The 13,585-nt window shown below is 49.7% G+C and overlaps 1 protein-coding gene across 1 annotated transcript; it reads left to right on the forward strand.

Moving 5' to 3' along the window:
* The first annotated feature begins 499 nt into the window (after positions 1 to 499).
* On the forward strand, positions 500 to 6,362 carry CALHM3 (calcium homeostasis modulator 3). Its single transcript, XM_006182987.2, has 3 exons — positions 500 to 894; positions 2,866 to 3,121; positions 5,728 to 6,362. Exons 1-3 carry the CDS (start codon positions 608 to 610, stop codon positions 6,217 to 6,219), a joined length of 1,035 nt encoding a protein of 344 aa, XP_006183049.1. The 5' UTR covers positions 500 to 607; the 3' UTR covers positions 6,220 to 6,362.
* Positions 6,363 to 13,585: the final 7,223 nt, after the last annotated feature.

Below are 13,585 nucleotides of genomic sequence, written 5' to 3' on the forward strand. Positions count from 1 at the left end.
GTTTAAATGCTCCGCAAGAGGCCTCTCCTCCAGGAAGCCTTCAGGCAGGGTAAGGTGCCCCTCCTGATTCCTCCCAGTGTGAAAGCCCCCATGAAATCTTCCTGGGCTCAGCTGAGTCAAGTCATGTTTTTAACCAAGACCAAAAAATAAAATTGTCTCCACCAGCACCATGGCCTTACCACACCCAGTTTGCTTGTCCCCCATGGGAAGCCTCACCAGCTGTCTGGCCCCACTGTCCAAACCATGAAGAGAAAAGGGAATGGACTGGGGAGGGATGGAGGGACAGGGTGGGGCCCATTTGCCTAGAGGTGCTTTGGGCTGGCTGGTCACAGAGCCATGACTCATTCCCCCAGAGAGGAGGGGAGTGGCACTGGGGGACAGTCCTTCGTGGAGAGAGCCTGCCTTTGCCTGACATCCTTGGCTGGACCACAGGAAGCTGGGCTGGGAGCTGGACGTCACCTTCTTCTTGTCCCCTCAGGCTCTTGGAAGAGAAGGAAGAACCTCTTACAGCCCCGGGCTCTCCCCAGAGTGCCCTGGCATTGACCTGGAGAGCAGCTGAAACCTCAGTGTCTCCCACCCACAGCTGCCCCCAACCCGGGCTGCAGCCATGGATAAATTCCGCATGCTGTTCCAGCACGTCCAGTCCAGCTCCGAGTCCGTGATGAATGGCATCTGCCTGCTGCTGGCCGCAGTCACTGTCAAGCTGTACTCCTCCTTCGACTTCAACTGCCCCTGCCTGGCGCGCTACAATGCCCTCTACGGCCTGGGCCTGCTGCTCACACCCCCGCTCGCCCTTTTCCTCTGCGGGCTCCTGGCCAACCGGCAGTCCGTAGTGATGGTTGAGGAGTGGCGCCGGCCCACTGGGCATCGGAGGAAGGACCCGGGCATCATCAGGTGCGATCCCACCCTACCCAGCTCCCCAAGGGCACTGTCAAGGGCTCCCTCAACCACAGAGGCAACTGCCAGGGGAACCCCAAACCCCAGTGACCCCCACTGAGTATTTTCATGGCTCCCCCCTACACCCACAGGCACCATCAGGTATGCCCCCTGCTTTCCCCTGGGAAATGATACCAAAGCATCATCGGTTCACAGAGACCAATTTGCCAGTTTCCACTCTGGAAACAGATATTTCTGTTCCTGTCTGCGATCTCTCTGCAGCCAGTACTGGAGCCGCATGCATGACACAGGATTCCCAAGAATTATCCAGGTCACATCTGACGGGCTGGCCATGGATTATAACTCCCCATGAGCATGAAGGCCCATCCTACGACGTGCATAGCCACACTGCATGTATGAAAGGCACCGCTGGGTTTGGAGGCTGTATCCCCTCTCCTGCAAGCTCCTCGAGGGCCAGGACCCAATCTGCTGTATCACTGTGTCGTCAGAGCCTCGCACCTGGTCGGTGCCCCGTATCAAGATCAGTTGATGGAGTTTAATAATTCATAATGTTCCCCGGCCAACTCAGTGCCAAGCTCTAGTGCCAGCTGCTGTGTGTGCATGGCCTCTGAATTCCCACCTCGGTCTGTTCCTGTATTAGACCCATTTTTAAGGAGCAGAGAGGTTAAGTAACTTGGCTGAGCTTCCACAGCTAGGAAGAGGCTCAGATCCAAAGTCAGACCAAGCCAGAACCACTGCTCTCAGTGTTTTAGGCAAAATACCAAAATGCTGTAGTTCCATGGGCAGTGGCAGGAGGGGGTGGTGGGTTTTAGCTCACCCAGTCTCCCCCTCTCCCCTATTCTTTGATATGGACAATTGAGGTGTTCTCAAGGGCATGTAATGTGACTTCATAACAAGTCCTCGGTTCCACCTTCTAACTACGTTGCCCCCATAGAAAACGTTGGAGCCGCCCCTGCCCACAGTGTATTTATAATTCACCACCGGCTAGGCCATGCACAGACACACCCACACCCACCCAGCACACACCACCTTGTGTTCTGTATATAATCCAACCTAAAAATGTCTGCATTCTGTGCACAGCCTCTGTTGGTGTTCCCGGGGGGTTCTGTGCTCCCTGTGATTCAGCCACGCAGGGAGGGTCACACGCACTCAGCGTGCCACTTACCTCTTCCCCTGGGATCTGGTGGGTACAGCTCCACTGGGCTCCTGTCCTGTGGCCAACACCCAATCTGGGCCACTAGGCGGGTGGAGCAGGTCAAGAGAGGCACCGAGGGACAGTCATAGGGTGGGCTCCCCGGACACTGGAGGGAGGTGTTTGAGGTGCTGCCTCTGGGAGGGTTACCCCACAGAGATGTCTGAGTTTAGGCTCCCCCAGGGGCAGGATCTGGGAAGAATGTGATAAGTAGGCAGCTGGGACTCAGTCCTTCTGGGGACCCTCTGAGAGACTGGGTAGAGCACACCTCAGAATTGTCCCACTGAGGGTCCAGGAAGCCAGGGTATTTATCCACCAGGCCCTGGCCTCTTGGGCTGAAGGTTGATCTGGAGGTTGTGAGCCCTCCAGTGCCTCCAGCCTACCACTCTGGGAGCCGAGATGCCTCCGGATCCCTAGGCAGAGCCATGCCGAAGTCAGGGGCCCTCAGGCCCTCCACATGAATAGGAGCAAAGCTCTAGATGCTTCTGGCCTAGGCAGGGCACCACCAACAGCCTCTGCTCCAAAGCCTAGAGCAGAGAGAACACCAGCTCCCCAGTGTTCCAGTACTGGGACTCCTGGGGCCCCCAGCCCTGCTTCTTCCTGGCTCTCTGCTGCTGGGATCTCTGCCATGGGAGCTGTAGCCCTTCCTTCGATGTAACCATGCCCAGGATTTCCCAGCCCTCCAGGGAAGTCCGTTCTTGTATCTCCCCTGTAGCCTTCCTGCTGCAGCTGAATTCTGGTGGCCCTTTGTGAGCCCTCCCTTCCTCTCCTCCCAGGTATATGTGCTCCTCTGTGCTTCAGAGAGCACTGGCCGCCCCTCTTGTCTGGATCCTGCTGGCCCTCCTCGATGGGAAGTGCTTCGTGTGTGCCTTCAGCTGCTCCGTGGACCCCGAGAAGTTTCTAGACTTTGCCAACATGACCCCCAGCCAGGTGCAGCTTTTTCTGGCCAAGGTGCCCTGCAAGGAGGATGAGCTGGTCAGGGACAGCCCTGCTCGGAAGGCAGTGTCTCGCTACCTGCGGTGCCTGTCACAGGTAATTTGGGTACCCCTTTCCCAGCCCTGGAAAATATCCTGCGCTTGTTCTGAGGGGCCTGCGTGAGAAGGTGCAAATGGTTTCCTGAGCCCCTCCCCACTTCTAGAGACACAATCACAGAGCAGGTGGGCCCTGGGAGGAGCAGGAACGTGGTCCACACACAGGACAGCGTTGGGCCTTAGGAAGTCGGCACTTTGCCATCAACACTAACTCACCCCAGAGTGGAGACCAGGTGACCATACCCCCTGGAAGTCAGCTAGGCCCATCTCCGGGCTAGATGACAGGAAAATGCTGGAGATACACTGCCCTGCCCTGCCCCCGACCCCATACACACATTCTTCCCACCCCTCAGAAATACTAATTACCATTTATTGAGCACTTAAGTGTCAGGCATGGTGCTAAGCATTTCATATGCATTACTTCACTTAACCCTCAAAACAGCCCTATGAGGTGGATGCAATCACCTCATTTTGCAGATGAGAAAACTGAGGCTTTGAGAGTTTAGTTCACAAGGTCGAAGTCACATTGTTCATAAGGCCAGGCAGAGATCTGAAGTGCCATTCCTCCAAACTCTCTTAATCATCTCCCTACAATGCAGGCCCTCCCCTAGAGGCCTGGCCCCCACAGAGCACAGAATCCATTATCCTGGAGAAAAACCCCAGCCCCAGCCCCCATCCCAGACTCCAGATTGCATCCCCACCACTCCCAGAGCCCAGCCTGGACTTGTCCCCCAGAAAGTACTTACAAGTATTTGCTATATGCAGAGCATAACTGGAGCTACAACCTACCCCTTTGTGGGTGCAGGACGGGCTCGTGGCAAATGTAGACGGTGGTGTGGTAGAAAAAGTACCAGTGCTCAGGACACACTTGATTCTGGTTCAGACATGACCTTGGCCATGTCACTTCCCCTCTGGGCCTCAGTATCTCCTGCAAAATAAATGGAGGTTTTGTCCCCTCACATGAATGGTCTCTGTGGACAGAAATGCTGTAAGCTCTCACTAGTTCACTGGAACGAACTTCGAATTCTCAGACCAGGGTTGAGTCCTGACTCAGCTGTAAAAGATCAGTCACATTAACGCTCCTCGTGAATCAAATACTCACACAAGTATTTTAAATTGGGGTGGGGGATGGGGGAGAGGATCCTGTGAGAGGCCAAGCAAGAGGGCTTTGTGAATCACATCTACAAATAAGGATTCAGATATGTCTTTGTGGTTTAGAGGTCCACACAGTTGCTCTGGTCTTAAGCAAAGCCCCAAAGAGACAGTACGTTTGGATGGGCAGAGGGGAGGGAGAGGAGTCGGCCAGGTGTGGGCTCCAGCCTCAGAGAAATATTTCCACTTTTCCTCACTCTTGGCCTGGAACACTGTTCCCTGTTCAGATCCTGTATAACTGTTACTCACCTTTCAGGTCTCAGCCTCAACCTCACTGTTCTCTAAGCCCTCAAGTTCAGGTTGAGTGTCCCGCCTCTGAATTCCCATGACCCTCTATACATCCCTCAACATGACACTTAGCCAGTCCTCACCTATTTTGTTGTTTCTTCCACTAAAATATGAGCTCTGAGAGCAAAGACTGAGTCCCCAGTGTCTCCCTGAAGATATAGGATGGATGGATGGATGCATAGGTGGGATGGATAAACATATGTAAGCGCAGAGGAGAACTGGATTAAAAAGATGAAAGGATGATGGATGGATTGAAGTGTAAGGGGAGGCAAAACTTGACCTCTACTCATCTTAATTTTTGGCTGAGACTCTAACAATGAAAGACTAACAGGAGGAAAACAGTTTATTAATGTGGGCAGTGCTCATCATGCAGGAGAAACCTAAAATAAAGAAAAGGTAACACAAAACAGTGGCTTAGAACTGTGGCTTATATAGCATCTTCAACAAAGAGCAGTACCTTTGTAGAGAAACAACAGGACAAAGGAAGAAGGAAAGCAGTTTTATGTTTCCAAGGCTGGAAACTGTGGGAAAGTAAATAAATACATGGGAGGAAACTAATGGAGTAAGGTTTGTTTGCAGATTCCTCTGGTGCTGTCTCTGGGCTGATAAGAGTCTGTCCCCAGTGAGAGGGGAATTTATATCCTGTCTTCAAGCAGAAAAGGGGACAGTGGAAATAGCTGTTTCTATGGTTGCGGCTTCTTAATTGTCTTCAGCTCAAAATAATTTTCATGTCAAAGAGGCATATTTTGGGATGACATATTTTGGTTCCCTTCAGGAGAAAGGTTGGGGGAATGAATGGCGGGTGGATGGGTGGCTGAATAAATGGAAGAAAGGATGAGAGTATGGGAACATAAATGGATGGGAGGACAGATGGCTGATAGGATGATGGATGATGGACAGATGGAAGGTTGGTTGATAGGAAGGCAATAGATATATAGTCAGATAAGAGGCTGGATGACTGGATGGGTGGAGAAATAGTTGGACAGATGAAATGGATGCAAGGATGGAACAGTGAATGGGGGGCAGGATGGACAGAGGTGGTTAGTAGGATGGATGACTAAATGGGAAGATGGATATATGTGAGGAAGGATGGGAGGGATAAGTGAAGAGAGACTTTGGATCAGCCTTGCCACATTGTACTGTACCTGTGCCCCGCCCACCCTTCAGGCCATCGGCTGGAGTATCACCCTGCTGATGATCATCATGGCCTTCCTGGCCCGCTGCTTGAGGCCCTGCTTTGACCAGACAGTCTTCCTGCAGCGCAGATACTGGAGCAACTACGTGGACCTGGAGCAGAAGCTCTTCGATGAGACGTGCTGTGAGCATGCGCGGGACTTCGCGCACCGCTGCGTGCTGCACTTCTTCGCCAGCATGCAGAGCGAGATGCGGGCGCGTGGGCTGCACCGGGACTCCGCGGGCAGAGGCCCCGAGCTCCCCCAGATGCCCGCGCCCCTCGAGGACCTGGACGGTGAAAGCAGGAAGGCCCACCTGCGCGCAGTCTCCAGTCGGGAGCAGGTGGACCACCTCCTGAGCTCCTGGTATTCCAGCAAACCACCACTTGACCTCCTGGCACCCCCAGGGCCCTGGGGGGGTGGCCTCAGCCACCGCTCCCCCACGGTGGCCCTGGGCACCAGGCTGTCCCAGTACACTGATGTGTAGGGACCCTGGCAGTGTCCCCATGTAAAACGCCCATGCTGACAAGGCTCTGGGGGCTTTCCAGGCTGTGAGGACCCCCAAAGCAGGGCGGCCTAACCCTTGTTGGCCTCCTTCCCCTAATTAGCCCAATCTCTGGCCAAGTTTCTGATGGGTCTCCTGTGTGCTCTAAAGCAGTGCTTCATAAACTTCAGTGAGCTCACCGTTCACCTGGGGCTCTTGTTAAATGCAGGTTCTGATTCAGTGCGTTCAGGGCTGGGTCTGAGACTGCGTTTCTAACCAGCTCCCAGGTAATACTGATGCTTCTGGTCAGTGGACCAAACTTTGAGTAGCAAGAGTCTAAATAGATTTGCCATGGGTTCTGGGTCCTCTATGTCCAGATTCTACTTTCAAAATAACAATAATGACAACAGCACATGCTTACATGGTGCTTACTATGTGCCAGGCATTGTTCTAATTTCTTTCCATATATAACTCATTTAATCTTCATGATTTAACCTAATCAAGTAGGATGATTATTAGGCCCGTTTTTTAGAAGAGAAAACAGACATAAAAAGTTAAGTTGCCCAAGGTCACGAATGTAAGAGCTGGAATTTGAGCCCAGGAGGCCTGGCTCTAGAGTCTGCCCTGAGCTACTACATTAGTCTCCCCTTGAGATTGTTTGTTTCTCTGAGTGAGCTCTAGCAAGCTCTGCTTGTTGAGTTCCTCTTGAAAGTATTAATTAGTATCTCCTCTGATTACTGCAGATGAACAGAAAAATCCCCTCAAGGAAAATATAAAGCTGCTTATCTGCAGGCCTGATGCTTCCAGCTCCCATCTACCCAAGTCCCACCGATTCTATTCCTAGCCGACCAAGACTGAGCAGCCCTGCCTAGTGCAGCTTCCTTCAAGACGCAGCCTTCTGCTCACCTCCAGCCAGCAGGTGCTTCCTCCCCACATCTCCACTCACCACTCTCCCCACCACCTGCAGCCTGACCCCTGAGCTCAGCGTCTCTTTCTAAGGCTGCCTCCTTCCCCAGGCATTCAGGAGTCTCTACCTGCCACTGCTCTTGGCAAGAAGCTGGCACCCTGATGAGGATTTCCCCAGGTGTGTGGTGTACGAAGCAGATCTGCAAACTAGGGTGCAGGCAGCCCTAGACATCTCCACACTGAACAAGCAGCCCAGGTGATCCTGTCAATTTCAATGTGTTAGAACCTCTGGTCCAAGTGTGGTTGTGAGGTCCAGCTCAGGGACAAAGACCTTTGAAACACCAGGGTTAAATCTTGCTGAAAAAGCTGCCGCTCAGTCTCTGGCAGCCCAAACAGGAAGAGCGGGGGAGGATCTAGCCTGTGAGTTCCTCTGGGCCTCTGCCCTTCTTTGATGACTCACTCACCACACACACACACACACACACACACACACACACACACACACACACACACACACACACACCCTGCTATCACCTCCATCAGCACAGATGGTGGTCACAGACATGCACAGACCGGGGTTCACCCCATGCTTTCTGGTCCTCAGGGAGTGGGGGACAGTACAGGGGCCCCTGGATGCTCCCCTGCAGCCCAGCCCCCTCCGTATCAGGCAATCTCTGCTCCCCTGGATGCTTGCCAAGAAATCTTGTAAGACCAGACAATCCCTGCAGCTCAGCCTCCCCTCTCCTACCTTGCTACCATCAGGCCATGCAAATGTCGGAAATGTTACTGGGGTGGGTCAAGCTTTAGGCAAAGTGTTAGCAGGGATTGGGGAGGGAGGGAGGAGGGAGACTTTGGAATGGCCCAGTTAGCAAGGGTGAAGTCCCAGCCCAGGGAAAGGAGGCTCAGAGACCCCACCTTGGGCTGCAGGGAAGCAGCATCTGGACCAGTAAAAAGCCAACTGCAATCACTACTCTTGCCTTCTTATACTGAGCACTTATAGAGCATCTCCTGCATAGAAAGCACTGTGCCAGGGAGTAGGGAAGAGACAATGCACAGATGATATTCCCCGTCCTCGAGGAGCTCACTATCTATTGGAGGGACAGAGGTTGGTACAGAAATCATTATAATCCAAAGCATATGGTGTAAGTGACATGATAGAGGCAAACCATGTGCTGCAGAGATTCCGCACAGAGAGTAACGGATCCAAGCTGGGGGTTCGGGGAAGGTTTCATTAGAATGGGTCTCAAAGGATGGAGAGGGTTTTCACAAGTGGAGAGAGAGATGGAGCAGGGGGAGCAGAGCACCTACAGGGAGGAAACAGAAAGAACAAAGGAAAAGAGCTGGGAAGGGGCAGTGTATGTTTCATTTTCTTTCTCAACATACATTGATGGAATGCCTAGAATGCACGAGAGCAGGATAGATACCGTCCTATCTTAGTGGAGCTTCCAGTCTGGAGGGGAGATAAGAGGAGCTGGTGAACAAATAACCAAGTGCAGGGTGTGCAGTCTAGCCTGGCAAAAGTGAAGGACCTTAGCCAGAGAGCTGAGGAGCCTTCTCCAAATGAGTCCACCAAGAGATGCTCCCTGAGCCCTGCATCCAGTGACATGTTCTTGATCCGCAGCCTTTGACAGTCCTCAAATGCATCCCTACCCTCTTCAGTCCCCAAATGATGTGATTTCAAACTGAACACCTGTTTGCCATCATCCATTCACAGGACCATTCATTCGTATTTTGTGAGAGAGCGATGCCTGGTACGGTGCATGCCACCCCTCTCAGGGAGAGGGACACAGGTGGGAGGCTTCCACCTGCTCCCCTTCTCCCAGGGGACCAGCCATCGTGGGTACCCAGGTTCATTGCCCAAGCCTCATCCAACTGACTACATTCTCCTTGCTTCTGCTTGATCAGCTTTCACAGAGGGAGGGCAGAGGGGGCTATAGGAAGGGAAGAGCATCCCTGAGGGTCTACAAAAGAGCAATGAGAGTGGTCTAGGTTGGCCAGTGGTGGCAGAGTGGAGGTGACATTGGTCTGCCGATGGCTGTTGCCATGGCAGTAAGCTTTGAATGTACACCAGCCCTTCCTGCCCACCACTCCCGCCCCATCCACCCACCCTTCACAGAAAGGAGGAACTGCCCTTCAGCCCTCCCAACACTGCTCACAGACGCTAACACTGACAGCAAGCCTAGAACCAGAGTGGTGAGGACTGTCTCCTATTTGTGCCCAAATTCCTGCCTCCTCACAAGTTTATCTTAGTCCAAGGCTCACTCCTCTCCTTTATCCACTGACTCATGTATTTATTCATTCAACACTTATTAACTGAGCATCTACTAAACCAGGCACTCTGTGCTGAGCACTGGGAACATAGCAGTGAAACAAAACAGGGGAGGGAGGTGAGGAGGAGGGAGGCTCCCCTGCTCACTTGGGGGCCCAGATGAAGGAGGCTCTGCCATCTTAGGATGCCGCCATCAAGACACATGGTATTCCCCAGACCCAGAGACAAAGAAACATGTGCAAGTTATTTATGTGAAAGTTGCTCTCAAGACACCAGGAAGGAACAGAGGAAGTGATACAGGAAAGGGAAGCCAATAATGGGTGTGGAGCTAGTCAGTCACCACTGGGGGCAATTCTAGGAGCCCCATAGTCATCTCCACCCAGGAGGGAGGAAGGTGGTGAGTTTATCACCAACCTCTGACTGTCATTATTGGGGGCCCTAACTGCAGTACCTTCAGCTTGCCTTGGGGTAAATGTCTCAGATGTGCCTTGAGCAGCCTTCAAAAGTAGAGGCGAGGGGGGAGGGTATAGCTCAGTGGCAGAGTGAGTGCTTGTCATGCACAAGTTCTTGGGTTCAATCCCCAGTACCTCCATTAAAAAATACATAAATAAACCTAATCACCTCCGCTCTCCCCTCAAAACCTATTAAAGAAAGTAGAGGTGAGTGCTGACAAGAATGGGTGGGGCACAAATAAACAAAGGGACTGCATCAAACGAAAAAGCTTTTGCACAAACTATCAACAAAATGGAAAGGCTACGTACTGAATGTGAGATAGTTGCAAATGATATATTTGATAAGGGCTTAATATTCAAAAGATACAAAAAACACATATGACCCAATACCAAAAAAACAAACAACCTGATTAAAAACTGGACAGAAGATCTGTATAGACATTTTTCCAAAGAAGACATATAGATGGCCAACAGGCACATGAAAGTTCAACATCGCTAGTCATCAGGGAAATGCAAATCAAACCCACAATGAGTATCACTCCCCACTTGTCAGAATGGCTATCATCAAAAAGACAACACATAAGTGGTGAGGAGGATGTGGAGAAAAGGGGACCCTCCAATACTGTTGGTGGGAATGTATATTGGTGTGGCCACTATGGAAAACAGTATGGAGATTGCTCCAAAAATTAAAAATAGAACTGCCATACATTCCAGCAATTCCACTCTTGGGTGTTTATCCAAAACAAAAACAAAAACAAAAAAGCCCCACTCATTAGAAAAGATACATGTGCCCCTATAGTCATTGTAGCATTATTTGCAATAGCCAAGATATGGAAGCAACCTAAGTGTCCATTAACAGATGAATGGATAAAGAAGATGTGATATATATACACAATGGAATACTACTCAGCCACAAAGAAGAATGAAATCTTCCCATTTGGGACAACATGGATGAACCTAGAGGGTATTATGCTAAGTGAAATAAGTCAGATAGAGAAAGACAAATATGGTATGACATGTGAAATCTGAAAACAAAACAAGCGAACAAACATAACAAAACAGAAACAGAGTCATAAACACCGAGAACAAACAGGTGGTTGCTGGGGGGAGGCAGGTGGGGGAAGGAGAGGGATAGGTAAAGAAGATTAAGAGACACAAACTTTCAATTTCAAAGTAAATATCATTGGTATGAAATGTAGAGTGTGGGAATATAGTCAATAATCGTGTAATATTTTTGTATGGTGACAGATGGTAACAACTTATGGTGATCATTTTGAAATGTATAGAAATAGCAAATCACTATGTTGTGTATCAGGAACTAACATAGTGTTGTAGGTCAATTATACTTCAGAAACAAACAAACAAAGAATGGGTAGGGCATAGAGGCACCTGTGACATTAGTATCCAGGCTCCGAGAGACAGGGACGAGAAAGAGTAGGGACAGTGGTGGGAGGTGGGGGCATTCTACGCCAGAACTCAATCACATGGCCCCAATCTACATGGAACAGGGGCTGGGAATTGTAAGGAAGCACATGAAATATTTGGTAAGCACTACCATTTTTTGCAACAATATACAACCTCCAATACAGTTCAGCTGATGCAGAAGAGATGAGCACTGTATCCTTCTCAGTTAAAGACCTCATACCTTTGATAACACAGCCTGACAGTACTTGAGCTGCCCCGGCAGCCCCATGGGGCTCATGGCTCCTGCCTCCTCCCTGTTCTCTGGGTGCTCCCACAGTTGCTGGCTGAGAGCAGTGCCCACTTAAGCACCACACACTCATGCTATCCTACGCAAATTGGGCATTTTCCTAAAGGCACAGCATCCGCTCTCCAGAGGCCCCTTTGCATGCTGCTTTTCATGACACTTATCTCCTCCAAGGTGGAGAGGACTCACCAGCACTTGGGTGGGTGCTGGGACAACACTCCTGAGGGCAGGAGGTGAAGGGGGCGGTGCACATTCCACAGCAGTGGCTGTGGTTGGGTTCGCTGCCAATGCATCGAAAATCTGAGCAGGGTCGTGATATCTTGTTTTCCATTTCCACCCAGTTGTACTCTAGGAGTTACAGGGGAGAGGTGGAGAAGGCACAAAGCACCTCTAAGTGCACTGCAAACACCCCTACCCCCGTAGGCAGAATAACAGGCCCCAAGGGCCACCAAGGGCCCCTAATTTCCCAAACCTGTAGAAGTGACTTTGCAGATGTGAAAATCTGTTAAATCTGAAAAAATCTGAAAATCTGAAAAGTCTGAAAATCTGTTAAAAATCTTGAGATGGGGAGACTATCCTGGGTTAGCCAGGTGGGAGGTTCCTAACATTTTTCACACACCCGTGCCTGAGGCATCGGTCACAGTTGGTACATGACAAACTGAGATTTGGGGATACCTATAGAGAGCCTGTTGGGAAAAATGATCACATTTTCTATATCTTATGTGATTATGAAAATGAAAAGGAAGATGTAATATGAAGTATTAGGAAAGATATTCAATACTGAATTTGTATAAAACATCCAAATTGGAATCTCCCAGACTTCTTAATGTGAGAAACTTGAGCTTGCTTTGGTGAGCACAACTTTTTAACATCAGATGTTTTACATGATATGACCACAGGTTAATTCCCATTCAAGGGTCTTTATCTTACTTTAAATTTATTTATTTTTTAAGCTTTTTTTTTTTTTTTTTTTTTTTTTGCAGGGGGAGGAAATTAGGTTTATTTATTTATTTTAAAAAAATTTTATTGTTGGTACCGAGGCTTGAACCCAGGACCTTGTGCGTGCTAAGTACATGCTCTACCACTGAGCTATACCCTCCCCGCCAACAAGGGTATTTTTTAAATTGACATAACATTATATTGGTTTCAGATGCACAATACAATGATTAGCTATTTGAGTATACTGCTTTAATTATCCCCACAATAACTCTAGTTAACATCCATTACCATTCATGGTCACAATCTTTTTTCTTGTGATGAGAACTTTTAAGGTCTATTGTTTTAGAACCTTTCAAATATACAATACAGTATTATTAACTATAGTCACCATGCTGTGCTTTAGCTCCCCAGGACTTATTTTATAACTAACAGTCTGTACCGTTTGATCCCCTTCACAGATTTCACCCACTCCCTTCCCCTCAAGGCTCTTTAACGATGATCTTTTCAAGTACTTGATCAACACCACCCACAAAAATCTTGGCCCAAGGAGGTGATCAATTTAAAACTAAATTTTACAGCCATTTGAAAATTTACAACAGTTTGAATGGTATGTAAAGACTCTAATTTATTTACTTTCAATAACTCTAAAAAAATTCTTGTGATAATCAGAATAATAAGTTTAGAATCCAATCAAGCTGTTTTATTTCAAGTATTTTAAAATAATGTTGAGGTTGGAATGTGCAGAGAGGAGGCACCATGCAGCCAATGTGGGCTTCCCAAAAAGGGCACATCAGCTACTGACAGGGAGCCATGTCCACTATAGATCAAAGAGAGAGGTTCCAGACAGCCTCTTGGAACCACATTCCTCCTGGGCCCCTGGCCTCCTGGACCACCCCACCCCCACCGTTCCTCACCTGGGGCTGGGTACCAGACTCTGACTTTCTGTCAACCATCTGCATCAGCATCGACATGGCAGTACGTGTCCAGGGACAGACACTCTTTTTGCTGGGTTTCCCTCATCCTGCTCTCCATCTGTGGCTGTGCCCTCAAGAGCCCCAAACAGGATCCTCCAGGGGCCACCAGCCTAGGTGCCTC

This window comes from Camelus ferus, chromosome 11 (assembly GCF_009834535.1).
Source record: "Camelus ferus isolate YT-003-E chromosome 11, BCGSAC_Cfer_1.0, whole genome shotgun sequence".
Lineage (NCBI taxonomy): Eukaryota > Metazoa > Chordata > Mammalia > Artiodactyla > Camelidae > Camelus > Camelus ferus.